The 13580-nt window shown below is 40.9% G+C and overlaps 1 protein-coding gene across 3 annotated transcripts in view; it reads left to right on the top strand.

Moving 5' to 3' along the window:
* The window catches only part of LOC308179489 (uncharacterized protein), a 33393-nt gene extending 23030 nt beyond the window's left edge, over positions 1–10363 (top strand). For 2 of the 3 annotated variants that reach the window (XM_080559725.1, XM_080559727.1), the window contains 5 exons: positions 1947–1998; positions 2099–2201; positions 3491–3654; positions 6871–7116; positions 7713–10363. In XM_080559725.1, coding sequence (XP_080415851.1) covers positions 1947–1998; positions 2099–2201; positions 3491–3654; positions 6871–7116; positions 7713–8450 — 1303 coding nt within the window. In that variant the 3' untranslated portion in view covers positions 8451–10363. The remainder of the gene's footprint in view (positions 1–1946; positions 1999–2098; positions 2202–3490; positions 3655–6870; positions 7117–7712) is intronic. The other variant, XM_080559726.1, reaches the window with a different exon arrangement.
* Positions 10364–13580: the final 3217 nt, after the last annotated feature.

The following is a 13580-nucleotide window of genomic DNA, read 5'->3' as shown; positions in this document are numbered from 1 at the left end:
ATGGATATTTCATCTTTTCAGCTTTGTCCCAGCGAATATGAATATCTTATAAATGGGACATCTGTATATAGGACTCAGAGGAACACATTTTCAGTCATGTTTCCAAGGATTTGAGCATCTTGTTTGTCACATTAAGAGTTCAAATAAACTTGGAAGTGAGACCATCCAGTTTACTAACAAGTCTGGGTTGACAAGGCCCGGTGTTCAGTGCAGAAGAAATATGTGCTAATTTATTTATTTTTCTTGAAAGAGAACATTCCCTTTTTGGTCTTCAGTCCTTAGGTGGTAATATTTCAATAAATGTTTGTAACACACCAGTTGTTTGAAACAAGAATATTTATGATTCTGAGATTTGAGTAAATGGGCTTTAGCAGGAAAGAGTAGGAATATGGTAAGAGAAGAAAATATGAACGTGATATGGAAAAAGCAGGAAACTGCATGTAGTTCTCACACTATCTACCTGAATGCCTTGACCACTATGCTAATTCATTATTTTGGGTCATGTTTTACTCAGTCTCTCCTGCTTAAATAGTTCTGGTGGCTAATAAGAACTTCTGGTGTGCGTGTGCATGTGTGTGTGTGGGGGGGCATATTTACATATGCATGTTCTACTCATGAGTATTTCCTGCTTGGCTTGATCTTGATCTTCCAATTAGGAAACAACACTTCTCAGAAATCTCTCGCTGCTCCCTCTCCCCAAACCACTGAGTTAAGGCAGCCCTGCATACCGTGGCAAAGCCCATGTGGCAACTGATGTGATCTTGCTTCCTGGAGTAACAGCTATCCATCTGGAGTCCTTCTGAATTAAAGTCTGAAGTGCCGACTTGCTCTCCTCTTTCTGTAGTCTCCTCCGTATTCATTAGGAATAGTCCTGGCGACACATCATGCTTTTTTTCCCCTCTATCATTTCACTTGCCAGTCAATAACCATTTTTTAAAGAGTTCCAATGATATGGTGAAGAAATGAAACCTTATGCCTGAAATGGAGCAGATGCTGACTCCTGGCCAGACTCATCAAGTGGCCTCTTAGCCCCCAAGTCTTAGAGAGAAGCAATAATGAAATGGTGCCTGAAATCTTGACTTCAGCACATCATTTAAAAGACACCACCACAAACCTTGTATGGAAGCCAGCAAGAGGAAATATGCCAGCCAACAGCACAGTTAGTAAGGAAAAATAGTAACACAGGTCACATCATATATTAACACTCCTGTGTGTTTCTGCACTGTCCCATGAAGAACTGCTGTACACCAAAATAAAATATACTTGCTTCAGTCATGATTGTGTTCAGCCTGTCTTCATGACATGTTTACATCTTACTCATCCAAAATGTAAATAACACTAGTTGTTTCATAATGTTGGATTTAGTAAAACTTAAAAAAAAAATAAAAATTGTTAAGAATATGATTGTTTCCCTTCATCCCAACAGGCACATTTAGCTGGTAACCATCTGCCATAGCAGTTTCCATTAATAAAATGGTCATACAGATGAACATTTTATGTTCTCTGCTTGCTAAATATAATCCAGCATGCAATACCAACTACGCAGATGAAATACTCTGTATAACAGGATAAGAACAATGTCACTGCTCAGACCAAAGGAAGGATTTCAGTTCTGCTATTTAGTTACTGACATCAAGGAACAGACTGTGGGGGGAAGGCCAGTAAGACTTTGAAGAGGTCTGAACTCTGTTCCCATTTTTGTGGTGATCATGGGAAGAAGACAGATTCTTCTCCTCTTCAGCAGAATTTCCACTACATGAGCATATCAGTCTTTCCCCCGGCCTACAGGCCTTGAGCCTTGGCAAGTGTTTTGGATGCTCCTGTAGGCCGAACAGCTTGTAACCTGCTAGGCCACCCTTGCAGGAAGAGCACAGCCGAGACCTTCCCTTCTCTGGGTTTAACTCACTTGTGGGCTTCTTGTTGTTGTTGCTGTCTCTCCTTTTCAGGCAGAGAACGTGCCCCAAAAGGAGCTCATCCAACGCATGCAGTGACCAGGAGGTTAGTGCTAATGGCTTCAGCAATTTCTGTTTCTCTCTTTCATATTGGCTGTTGCACTGTTTATCTGACGATGTTTACTGGGGCATGTTCTGAGTTGTAGAACGGGATCCAGAACTCCGCCGTTGATATCAATGAGCTCCAGCTCGTGGTGCCAAGTCGGGAGAATGAAAACAACAACCACTCTGTCAGCCGGGAGCAGGCGGGTAAGTGCGGCGCACCGGCAGGGGCGGGTCAGGGCACCCTGTAGGCCTCGGCCTGCTAATCAGACCATTTCTTCCTTGCCATCCTCCTCCCCGTCTCGCCCAGGCACAGCTGGAGAGCTACTTCACAGCAGAAAGGCTTTGTTGTGGGAATATCCCTTGCTGCTCTCCCCCCTCACTGGTAGGGCAATTGCCCTGGCAAGGAACACACACAGGCACAGCTCCGGGACACCGCCAGCAGAAGCTGTCATAGCACAGAGCATTGCAGAGGCACTGCATTAGCAACGCTAATGTGTCTGCTTCAGGCTGCTACAACCACAGCTTATAATCATCCACGAACTGTGGAAGACTTTCATCTGCCCTGTGTCTAACCTTGTCTGGATAAGGATGGGTTTTACAATGCTTACATTGGCTTTGAACAACTTTGACTCCCGGAGCTAAATTTTTCTGCAGGGCATTATGGATGAGACTGCTTTAGATGACATTTACCTCACAGTGTGTTTCCAGAACAAGAACAGGGAGTCCTCCAGCCAAGCTGCAGACATTGTCACTTGTTGAAATCTTGAGTCACAGAATCCTGTAAGTGCACCTTTTGGTCAGATGCCAACAAGGAGCCACTTCATGGCGCACATGGTGCGCTGCAACACACCATCAGTTTCCCACTAAACCATCAGCTTTTATACACAGTTCTCACGTGGATATCTTCCTAAAAAGCTATTTCTGTTCTGCCAAGAGTCATTAAGAAGGTTATGGCCAGAAGCCAGAGCTCTCCTGGCCTGGGCCTAAAGTACAGACCTTGCAGATGCAAACACGCACATACACCTATGGCAATGCCTGGAACATAGGGCTGCCTGAGGGAGCAGCATCGCCAGGGCTCAAGCAAAAAGGACTTGTAAACACTTGTGACAAAAATCAAAGTTCACTATTAATAGGAATGAGTAACAACAAATAAAGAACGAGTTAAGAAACTCTGCAAGTTTCTGATCTGCAGAAAAACCTTATGCATTTAGTATGGGGGATTTCAGTTTGGATCTGGCTTTATTAGACAGCAGACCCAAGGGTGTTTCTTTCTTTCCCTCACCCACTACCATTTGTTTTGTTTTTAAAGGCTTGTAGTTTCAGGAAAGCAAACTGTTGGCTTGTGTTTTGTTCTGACTAGTGCAACAGCCAGACACGGGTCTAGTTTATCTGGGGAGAGAAGCAAAGGTGAGGGAGGAGGGATTATCATAGATAAGTCGGGAACAGATGTTTTGGACTCTCCCAAGCAGTCTTTATGGATTTTCTTTTCTCAGTCACTTCCTGCGGAGGCAGCATAGAACGGTCTCCACAGGATACTGACCCAGATGTGCCCTCTTCCACCTCCGCAGTGACCACTGAGACAGGGAGCGATGAAGTGTTTATTATTTCTGCTGGACCTGGAGCCAGTGGGCTGAGCTTTACCACCTACAGAATACAGGTAGGAATGCTCTTGGGCATCTCTAGAAGCCCAACAAGCCACAGGATGTCCTTCTTGAAAAGCACTTGTCATATCCCTTCACTTAACACTTCTTGCTTGCAGAAATGGTAGTGAACTAACCAGGCAGTTCTCCTGACCATCAGGCTGAGCTGCTTTGAACTTATGTGGGCTGTGATCCCTCAAGCCAGCATCTTCCCAGCTTAGATAAGATCAAATTCAGAAGTCTACCTTGGACCTTATAGGTGACAATGCAATGGTCTGCCAGTGGACTGTAGGACCAGTCCACACAATACTGTCACAGTTTATGGAACAAAAGCAGCCAGTACCCCTACACTTGATTAGCATATTGGCCAGGGGGTCAGGCTAGTCAGAATTTTCCTACACTATTGCAAGTCACATGCTAAAGCTTCCCCTCCAGTCAACTGCACTGATTAACACACACACATACACAGAAGAAAATCTGGTGTCTTCCCTTGCCCAAGCACATTTCCTTCTGAGGAGCAGGGCACGTGAACTGTATTGGTACCCAAATACCCAAATCAGACACCCTTGAACCCCAGTGCTCCTTGCTCCTTCTTTCCAGTGGAGAGAGCTTCACCTGGTGGCAGCCACTTACAAATACAGCTTCTAGACAGAGAGGAAACCTGTTTCTCTTCTTCTTTCCCCTACTTTAGTCAGAATGAAGAACACACTTAAAGCAAAACATTTCTTTTATACCATGCCTTCTACGAGCAAGCCAGCAGAGGATGTATGTCTATATACACACATATAATATAGTGTTACAGCAACTCTAACTGAACATAATGCACAGAATTAAATTGATTTACCACAATATTGACCAAGGATACTGCTCCTTCTCAGTGATATCCTTTTTACAGCGCTCTCAGCCAAACCTCCAAAGGATCAAAAACAAACAAACAAACAAAAAAAACAGGTTCCATGAAAGACCACCTTTAAAAAAGCACTGGCTTTTTCAGCACAGCTGAAGACTATCCTCTCTGACTGGGGTGGAAATTGAGCCCAGCAGGTGATTTGCACACCTGCACTTAAGTGTTATCTTCAGGCTAATTGGGTTACTAAATATTAGACATAAAGATGATTTATGTTCACAGTTACATTTCTAGATGTGTATTTTAGGGTGTATGATGAATCTGGCCATCCAGCTCCTGATTTTTGTCTCTGAGCCCTGCAGAGGGTAGGTACACAGTGTTTGTGTTGCGCCCCTACACTGGGCGAGTAGGATGAGTTACCTGCTGGGGCCTAGCTGCTCTCTTGGCAGGGCCCAAGAAGTAATCTGCATGTGAAAAGACCAGTGAAATGCTGAGCCTGTACAGCACAGTAAATGATGTCTTCAGATTCATCTCACCCAAAATGCTCATCTAGACAAAGCAAACAGCAAAGAGTTTTCGTTTAAAAAAAAAAAATCCAAATCTTTTTACTGAGAAATGGTGGCCTCTTGGTTCTACGCCTCTCAGTAAGAGTGATCCTCAGCTCTGCTAGGCAGGCAACAGTCATAAATTGGCTTTTGCTTTTTAGCTTTTAAAATCCATTTGATGAAATCAGTCCCCTGTCAGAAGGTAACAGCTGAGATAGCAACCACACCTCTCTGTATGGGGACTAGTGTGAGGAAATGGAGGGCAGGGCTGATGATGCAAGAGGAACCAGTGTCTTTAAGGTGGCTTCTGAGGAACACAGTGTCCCCAGGAGGGTCATGGCTTTCTAAGTCCTGTTTGGTTTAAGTCATCGCTCAGCCTTTGGCTAATTTACACCTATGACCTGTTACTTCTATTCAGACAAGTTCCAGAGGAACAGGTTTGAGTAAAGACTAGCAGAGTACTATCATGGACGTTTAAGAATCACTTTTTTTTTTTTCTGAAAGATTTTCAGAAATCTAGAAAATACATTATTCATCTCGACAGTTGTTCCCAGTACATCTGTCTCAAAACCATCAAAATAATAAACCCTGAGACAGCCTGAAAAGGCTTCTGAGGAGAAGACAGCTGGATTATAAATGTATAAATAAAGTTTCTTACTTTAATCAAATCTGAGACTAGGAGCTCAATATTGAAACAAATTTATCTGGAGCCTGAATACACCCTCTGCCAGCTTCCTACAGAGAAGCTCATTCTTGTCTCTGCCCATCCTTTTCCAGTATGACATCATAACTAAATACTTTCTTTGATTTGTAGAAACTTAGGAGATTCTGTTTATCAGAAACAACAAATGACAAGCTTTTGGTCTCTCAGGACTTTTAAATCCAGGACATGGTGGGATTTATTTCAGAGCCTCTTTAAGGACTGCATAAACTGTGGGAATGTGGATGTTGCATTCTTCTCATGACAGTCATATTCACACAGCTGAAAATTAAAAATACATATAGTGTTGTGAAACAGGAGGCTTATATGAACAACAGGTGAATTCAACAGAGCAATTCTGCTCATATGCAAAGATGGTGAGAATGGTTTTATGTGCTCAGCTCCTGATGATGCCAATTTTACACCTGTCTAGACATCTTATTCTCCTGCTAAAACATGTTTTCCACCTGAAAAAACATTTCTTATGTGAAATTGGCTCTACTCTTGGCCTTATGTCTCTTGTTCCACTCACCACAGACATCGAGAACAGATTACTGCCTTTCTCTTTGTTTTAATTCTTTGTATTCTCTTGATTCTTCCCTAACTCAGACTGAAGAGCACCACTTAATTTAGTCTTTCCTCCTGAATCATGCATTTTTTTAGACTTCTGAGTCTCTTGTTGCTTGCTTCTGGATTTCATCCAGTGGGCCTCATCCCCCCCTTGGAGTTTTGTTTGACAAAACACATCTGGAGCCTACCAAGAGCCTAGCAGAGTGGAAGAATTATGTTTTGCACTGTGAAGTTTAGTACTGTAATCTGTCAGATATCTTCAGTGTAATGAAGCTCTAGGTATTTGATATATGCAGTTAGTGGTAGGATTTTTTTCTTATATAACTGAAAATTCCCAATTCACTGTAAAACCTGAAACTGAAGAAACAAAATAAAACTGCTGTCCAGTGAAGACAGTGAATCCCATGCAGTATACTGGAAGAGAAATGAGTAGAAATTGTATTCCTGTGTCTTGTCCTGGGAAAAGAGCCACTGAAGAAATCACTCACTTGCACTAAAGGCCTATTTTTAAAGTGTTTTTAAAACCTTTTCACAACAAGTTTTGTAAATGATCTTTACTTATTATTTTCAGGACAAAAACCTAAAAAGAAGTGTCACAAGCCCAGCCTCTGTTTCTGACTGGCTGAATTCTAATCCAACGGCTGTAGGAGCAGACACGGTTGAGAAGGGGAATATTCAGATGGAAAATCATTATCCCAGACAACGCACATGGAGTGCCCGCACTTTCCATGACTTCCTGGCTCCCTTACCACAGTTACAGAAAAAATGGTGTAGCTGGACCACCAACAGTCCCTTCACAAAGCTGGTTGACAACAGTGTAAGTCTTGCTAAGAGAGGAGTATGGGGTGGTCAGGTTTTGTGCTCTGTCCGCTTGCTGATGGGCCATGTTTTCCCCTTGGCCTACTGCTTTGCCTCTCCAACCTGCAAACGCAATGCACTTTCCGTACCATCTTGCTTGGTGTACGGGAAACTCTTTTGTCTAACCATATTGTAATTTATTTAGGCTTTCCTGAATTGCTAAAATGCTGCATTCATTGAGATTTCTGACATATTCCCTTTTTCCTGGCTATACCTTACATTAATTTTGACATATTACTATTGCATAGCAAGGAGGCCATAGGTGTGGGAGGGATATCTAGGTCTCACTGATGGTTATCAGCAAACCAACAGCAATTGTTACAAAGTTAACAGAGGATGTTCCTTTTTCTTTTAGGGTAATACCATAGGTTTTTGCAAAAGAAAGCATCTTACCTTTACCCTAAGAAGGAATTTTAACTTTTAGTTCCCTTGGGATCGATGTTTCTTAAGAGTTTCTTTTCAAAATATGGCTACCAATTTATTATTATTTTGTACAGGGTTTCTTAAGAGTTTCTTTTCAAAGCATGTCTACCAATTTATTATTATTTTGTACAGGCTTTTCCTACAGCTGCAAGAACCCATGGTGTTCCAACCAGAAAGGTGATTTCTGCCACTGAGATAGAAGGAGCTTCAGAGACTGTTTACTCTGACTCATCTGCCAGCAATGCCTCATATCCCCTCACTCTGTCTGCACAAAGGCAGCGGAAGCTAAGCTCCTGCAACTTGAAGAAATCCAGGTTTGGGAACCCTTACTTTGGATTTTTAGCTGGTTCCCCTGACAGCAAACGTGTGAGGCCCTTGGATCCCTCAAGACATCTAGGGGTAGTATCGCCAGGTAACAGCCAAAGCCCCACAAATACTCTAGAGAGCTCCAACACCCTGAAAATCAACTTGGTCAATGGTTCAAAAACAAAAGAGCTTGTGGTAGAAACAGATAAAAACAAACCGGTTTTTGTTATTTCTGAAGAAGGAGATGATCAGCAGCCTCTGGTCTTAGCAGAACATCTTAACCAATGTGGAGATCACCTCTCTGAGCAAAATGCTGTGTATGCACCAGCTGTGCCAGACAAACAGCCCGTGGTTCTGACTGCTGAGGGCAACAGTTCTGCCACGTTCATGTCAAATCTTCCATTTTGGGCAAAGTCTCCCGGTTTATACAAAGGTCAAGTGAAGGCCCCTAACTCTTCCAGGGACCAGCAGAGCTTGTCGGCAGTAGATGCTAATACTAGTGAGACCTCACAGAACTTTGATACCTTAGCTGCTCCTACAATATGTGAAGCCTCAGTCCAATGATGCTCTCAGAAAGACTGAACCATCAGTTCACATAAACAGAGGCAGCAGGCACATGATCTGAATGGAAGTGGTGCCAAGCATGGTAGCCATACGTGGACACAACTTTGTTAAGAGTGATCTTTGCTTCCCACCTGTCGGCACTGGGATTATAGCTATATGTACCACAGCACAAATGCCATCTTCCTTTTTGCTCATTAACAAACCTATTCTTCTGCATGGAATTTTGATGTGTTTTATTCAAGGAAGCATCCTCTGAAAAGGTATTTCATACTGCAGAAAATCTTTTCTGGAATGAGACATGGATGTCATCTGAGACAGTTACATCATGGCTTATATCTGAAATGTAAATCAGTCCTCTGTCACTGTGGTACCACTTGAGTCTTTCTGTTAGAAGCTATGAGTTAAATTCTGCTCGTAGGTATGCCTGTACAATTCAAGCCTTGCCAAGCCAAGGGTAAGAATTCAATCATGCATGTCTGCATACTGTTTTGTAAACAATTTTAAACATTTCATAACTTCTGCACTCTAGCTCAAAGCGTACCAAGCATTAGCATCTCTAATATTAAAGACCATGAGTATCTCTCTCATATCCTAACTCTTTAGAGTGCAGACGAGCTAAGAAAGTCTGACTAGCTTTATTTTTGTTAGATCTACATAGGCTTAAACACTTCAGTCCACTATGTTTTAAGGTGACTCCTCATGGCAACAGGAGCATGTGTACAAAAACACTGAAATACTTGCTTGGAATAGTCTTCAGTATCCAACACTTGGATATTTGCAGCTGCTCTGATCCTATATCCACCAGCTATTTATTACTGGTAACGCACATTAACTAGAGAAACTATTTCCCTTCCTTTAGCAGGCAAGACTTAAAAGACAAAATTAAGTGTGGCAAACTTTGAGTGCTCATTCTCTTTAAAAATGAACTACTAAGTAGCTGTGCCCCCGATCACAAATCCAGCACATTCAATAGAGCACTGAACCAAAGGGAAGCCTGCTTGTCCTATCGCCTTTAATAACCCAATCATTATTTTAATGCCTCCTGGTGATATTTCCCTGCCTTTTCAAGAGAATCCTGAATATTCAACCCACAACTTAGAATTATTGTGCTTTCTTAAATGAAAGAAACTCCCAATGAAGCTGTATTTTGCAACTTGAATCGTTTTGTTTTCTTAAAAAAAAAATCCCTATAAAGTTGTATTTTGCAGCTGATGCAGGACATTGTTCTAAGGCAACAGCATGTCATAAAACAGGTGCCAGAAAGAGATCTCCCATACAAGTCTTCTCCTATATTAGCTACACTGTGCATCACGTTATCTTAATCCTTCTATGTGAAGGCATTTAAGTCGGATTCCTGGAATATTTAACTGAATTATTTATGATTCCACCTGCTATTACAGCTTCCATCTGCCACTTATTGTCTGAGATATGCAACACAAGATTGTAGGTTTTGCCTAATATTTTGTGTACTTGTTTACATAGACATATAAGGCTTGCATCTAGTAGCAGTGGAAGTAAAAACGTATATGCCCTTTAGCAGTTGACTCAAAAATGAACAGCAGACAAATGTCAGCATTTATTATTACCAGACTGCGTTGAGTAGTTTTGAAGCACAAGAGTCTGGCTCCAAGTTTTTTGTTTTGTTTTTTTAAATTAATGTTACATGAATCAAAGGGAAGAGTTAATATATTTACGACAAGAAAATATTTAAACATCTACAGTACTCTAATAACTTCCACCATGTTAAATTCATACACATTGTAAATCAGAGCCAATGCTATGTTACTTATTACATTTCTGGAGACTGAATTACTAAAATCTACTTTGGAAAAGTATTTGTGTTCAGTTACTGACAATACCTACGTGTGAAGGGCTGGGAAAAGTGACTTTTTCAATAAAAGAGTGTTTAACTATTCATTTCTGCAATGTAATGACACAGTTTATTTTGCTGCAATACTAAGTTGTATATGCCTTGCCCCAGAGTACCAGGCCATCTTGTGATGTACACCAGTACAGCAGCCCTACTGCTGCAGTTGCTGCAATGAAACGAGCACAAAAACTGCTGCATGGCTCAGTCAAATACTCAAGGTTTTGATCCTGGTTTGTCCTCAGTAACCCAGCTAGGTAACAAGGGGGTTGTTTACATGGACTTTCTTTACTACCTACCTTTGTAACCAAAGAGCAGACTTCTAAATCTGCAAAGACTGCTGCCAGAGGATGGTTTCTGTGGGAGTTTGGGTTTCCTTTCATATACTGCTCATTTTATCACTGAGTAGCGCTTCTGTCATTGCCTGCTGTAGCAATACATAGCCAGTTATACCTGAGACACTAAATTGGACACCGCATGATCAGCAAGGACTACGTGTGCATGATGAGAGGCTCTCCTGAACTTGAACCGTATGCAGTATTGAACAATGCTGCTTGTTCTCAGAGCAGGGGTGGCAGACATCCTACACTATACAAAGATGAAATCTTACACCCCTGAAAGATAGCAAAGCCTAATGCCAAACCAGCACCCGCTGCAGATGCACAGAATACCATCCCCTCCCTCCCGTTCAACCCTTATCAGCCAGGAGCACAACATATGGGAGACTTAAGCTTAAATTCCTGACCTGCTTTTTCAAGTTCTTATTATTTTTAGGCAGATCACCGAAATGCCCTGCTACAGAGGTATTTGCATTTTGTACCTGCAAAGAACAGGAAAGAGATTTTCCTCCTCTTACAGCAAAGAGGAACTATTTTGAAATTCTCTCCACCACACCTCCTCCCGCCCAGCTCTGGGTGGAATAAAGTGCTTTAATGCTTTCAGCTGTAAATATTGACTAGGATTAGTTCTTAAACAGGAATGTTTCTGTGCCACTTAACTTCCTCCTAACAGCTATATTACTTTTGAGAGGAGATACGCTGCAACTTTTTAATGAGAGAAAACCTCACAGCTCGTGGACTTGAGATGCAGTTTTACCTTTGTGGTAATGCAGTCACTTCACTGTGCTATTTTGCATACTGTAACTAAGCAGCAAATGGGATAAGCATGCTAAACACTTGCTGAAGAGGAAGAAAAATTTTCCTATTCAATTGTGAATGAAATTATGTCTTAAAATCTTATAGATCTAACAAAAAGTTTTTTTTCCCCACTAAAATTGGATTTGAATAATGTACACTAAAAAAAATAATATTCTGTAACATGCTGGGCACTCCCTCCAGCCAGTGTGTTATATAGATTGAATAGGACATTAAAACAAACAAGCAACAAAAACAAAACAAAAACAAACCACACAGAACCAGAACTGTGGGCATTCCTTTTTTTTTTTTTTAATTGTTGGAAATAAGAGATTCAAAATAAAAGCTTGAAGTTATATAAGCTGACAAGAATCCTGTGTGCCAGGTTGGTTTTTTTTTTTTTTTGTTTGCTGTCAGGCAGCTAAAATGGTTGAGAATGGAGGCTCAATGGGAAGAAATGAAAGATTAACCATGCAGCTCATGCATCCTAACCTCAAGGACACAGACTAAAATTCAGCATGACTTTGGTTAAAGCAGAGCATTGTGGTTGGTTTAGGTAGTACCTAAACTACTGTCACTATGTAGATGGGGGGGTGGTGGCAGTGGAAATAAAAACAAAAATTCATTTATAACTTGCTAGCAGAAATATGAGCTGAAGTTTCCTTTCAGAAACCTACCTTTTCTTTAAGAGCAGTTGGTTATAAAACATCCTACTCTTAACTGTGGGTTGTTTTTTTTTCCCCTCCACGAGAAGGGCACATGAGTCATAACTAAACACGTTGAGTTCAACTATTCCAAGCAGTCAGCTACTAGATCTTATTCTACACAACTGAAGATTAATTTGGATTGCAAGGAAAAAGATAAATCCTAAGCTAACACTTACCTAACGAAAGCGAGCAACTGAAACTCAGCAGGACTGAAAAGAATACCCAACAGAGACCAAATCTAGCTTCAACATATATTCATGGTGTGTCTAGAAATGTCTTTGATGTTAAACCTCATATGGCACACTTAGCATTTTTTATAATTCATTTCCTATGGAAACTAATGAGCTTAAGGGTGAAATTACCTCATTGAAAGTCAAAATGGTGAAGTGTGAAGAAAAGAAGGATGACCTGAAAAGCAGATTTAGTAGCAATCTCTGCATATTAAGCATTGCTATGGGAAATAGTATAATTAGTTTTCTTCAGAAGTTATTCCTTGGAATTGTGTAAGTGGTATTTCAGCTCCCAAACATCATGCAGAAAGAATGTTAGATAAAATAGGTAGAAAAAATGCAAAATCCCCACACATTCTTTTTAAAACCAAAAGATCCTTTTCCTAGCTTCCAGTAACGCGGAGACTGTTGGTTTATTTTTAGAGGGCAGACTGTACAAAATAAGGCCCCCTTCCAGCAGAATTTTGTAAGAGACCATAAAAAAAAAAGATTTTCAGAGCATAATTTAGAATGGAGCATTCTCAACCGCCTAACTCCTTGTACTTGAATCTACTTACTTCCCTAAGCTCTTTCTGTAGGCTAAGCCATCTGCACTACACAATTCTACCAAAGATTAGAAATTGATATAAAATGGATGCATTTTTTTGTAAAATGAATGAGCTAATGCTTGACCTTCAAAACCAAGATTCTATTAAATTCCAAGAAAACTGTACAGAGCTTAAACACAAATTATCCTACAAAGTTGCTGATACTTGAGATACTGAGGACTCTCAAATTAAAACCAACTGTTGAGATTAGTATTTTGTCAGCTGTTGCAGTTGCAAAAGGCCAAGTTTTTTCTCACAAGCTTGATACCCTTTTCTTTATGGGGGAAGAGCTCTGAAGTGCTTATGTTGTGCCAGCACTGATCACTTGGTAGGGCATTAAGTCCAAAAATCAACAGTGTCCTCTTAAACTAAATTAGTTACAGGTCATTTGGTGATATAATGGAGCATAAAACACTTAAAACCACAAATATACGTGCAGGACAAATGAAAACCATTAAAAGATTTAAGGTCTGTCAGTTTGTCTTTAAGGCATACAGAACAACGTAGCATTTTCACTCTTTTATTACTTAACCGTGAGTTTGAGCCTCTCTTAAACTTAGTCTGAAGAACAAATGACACTTGGGTTAAGAACAGCAGTATAGATAG

The sequence above is a fragment of the Anser brachyrhynchus genome, assembly GCF_964034855.1.
Source record: "Anser brachyrhynchus genome assembly, chromosome: 17".
NCBI lineage: Eukaryota > Metazoa > Chordata > Aves > Anseriformes > Anatidae > Anser > Anser brachyrhynchus.
This window is presented reverse-complemented; position numbering and strand designations above follow the sequence as displayed.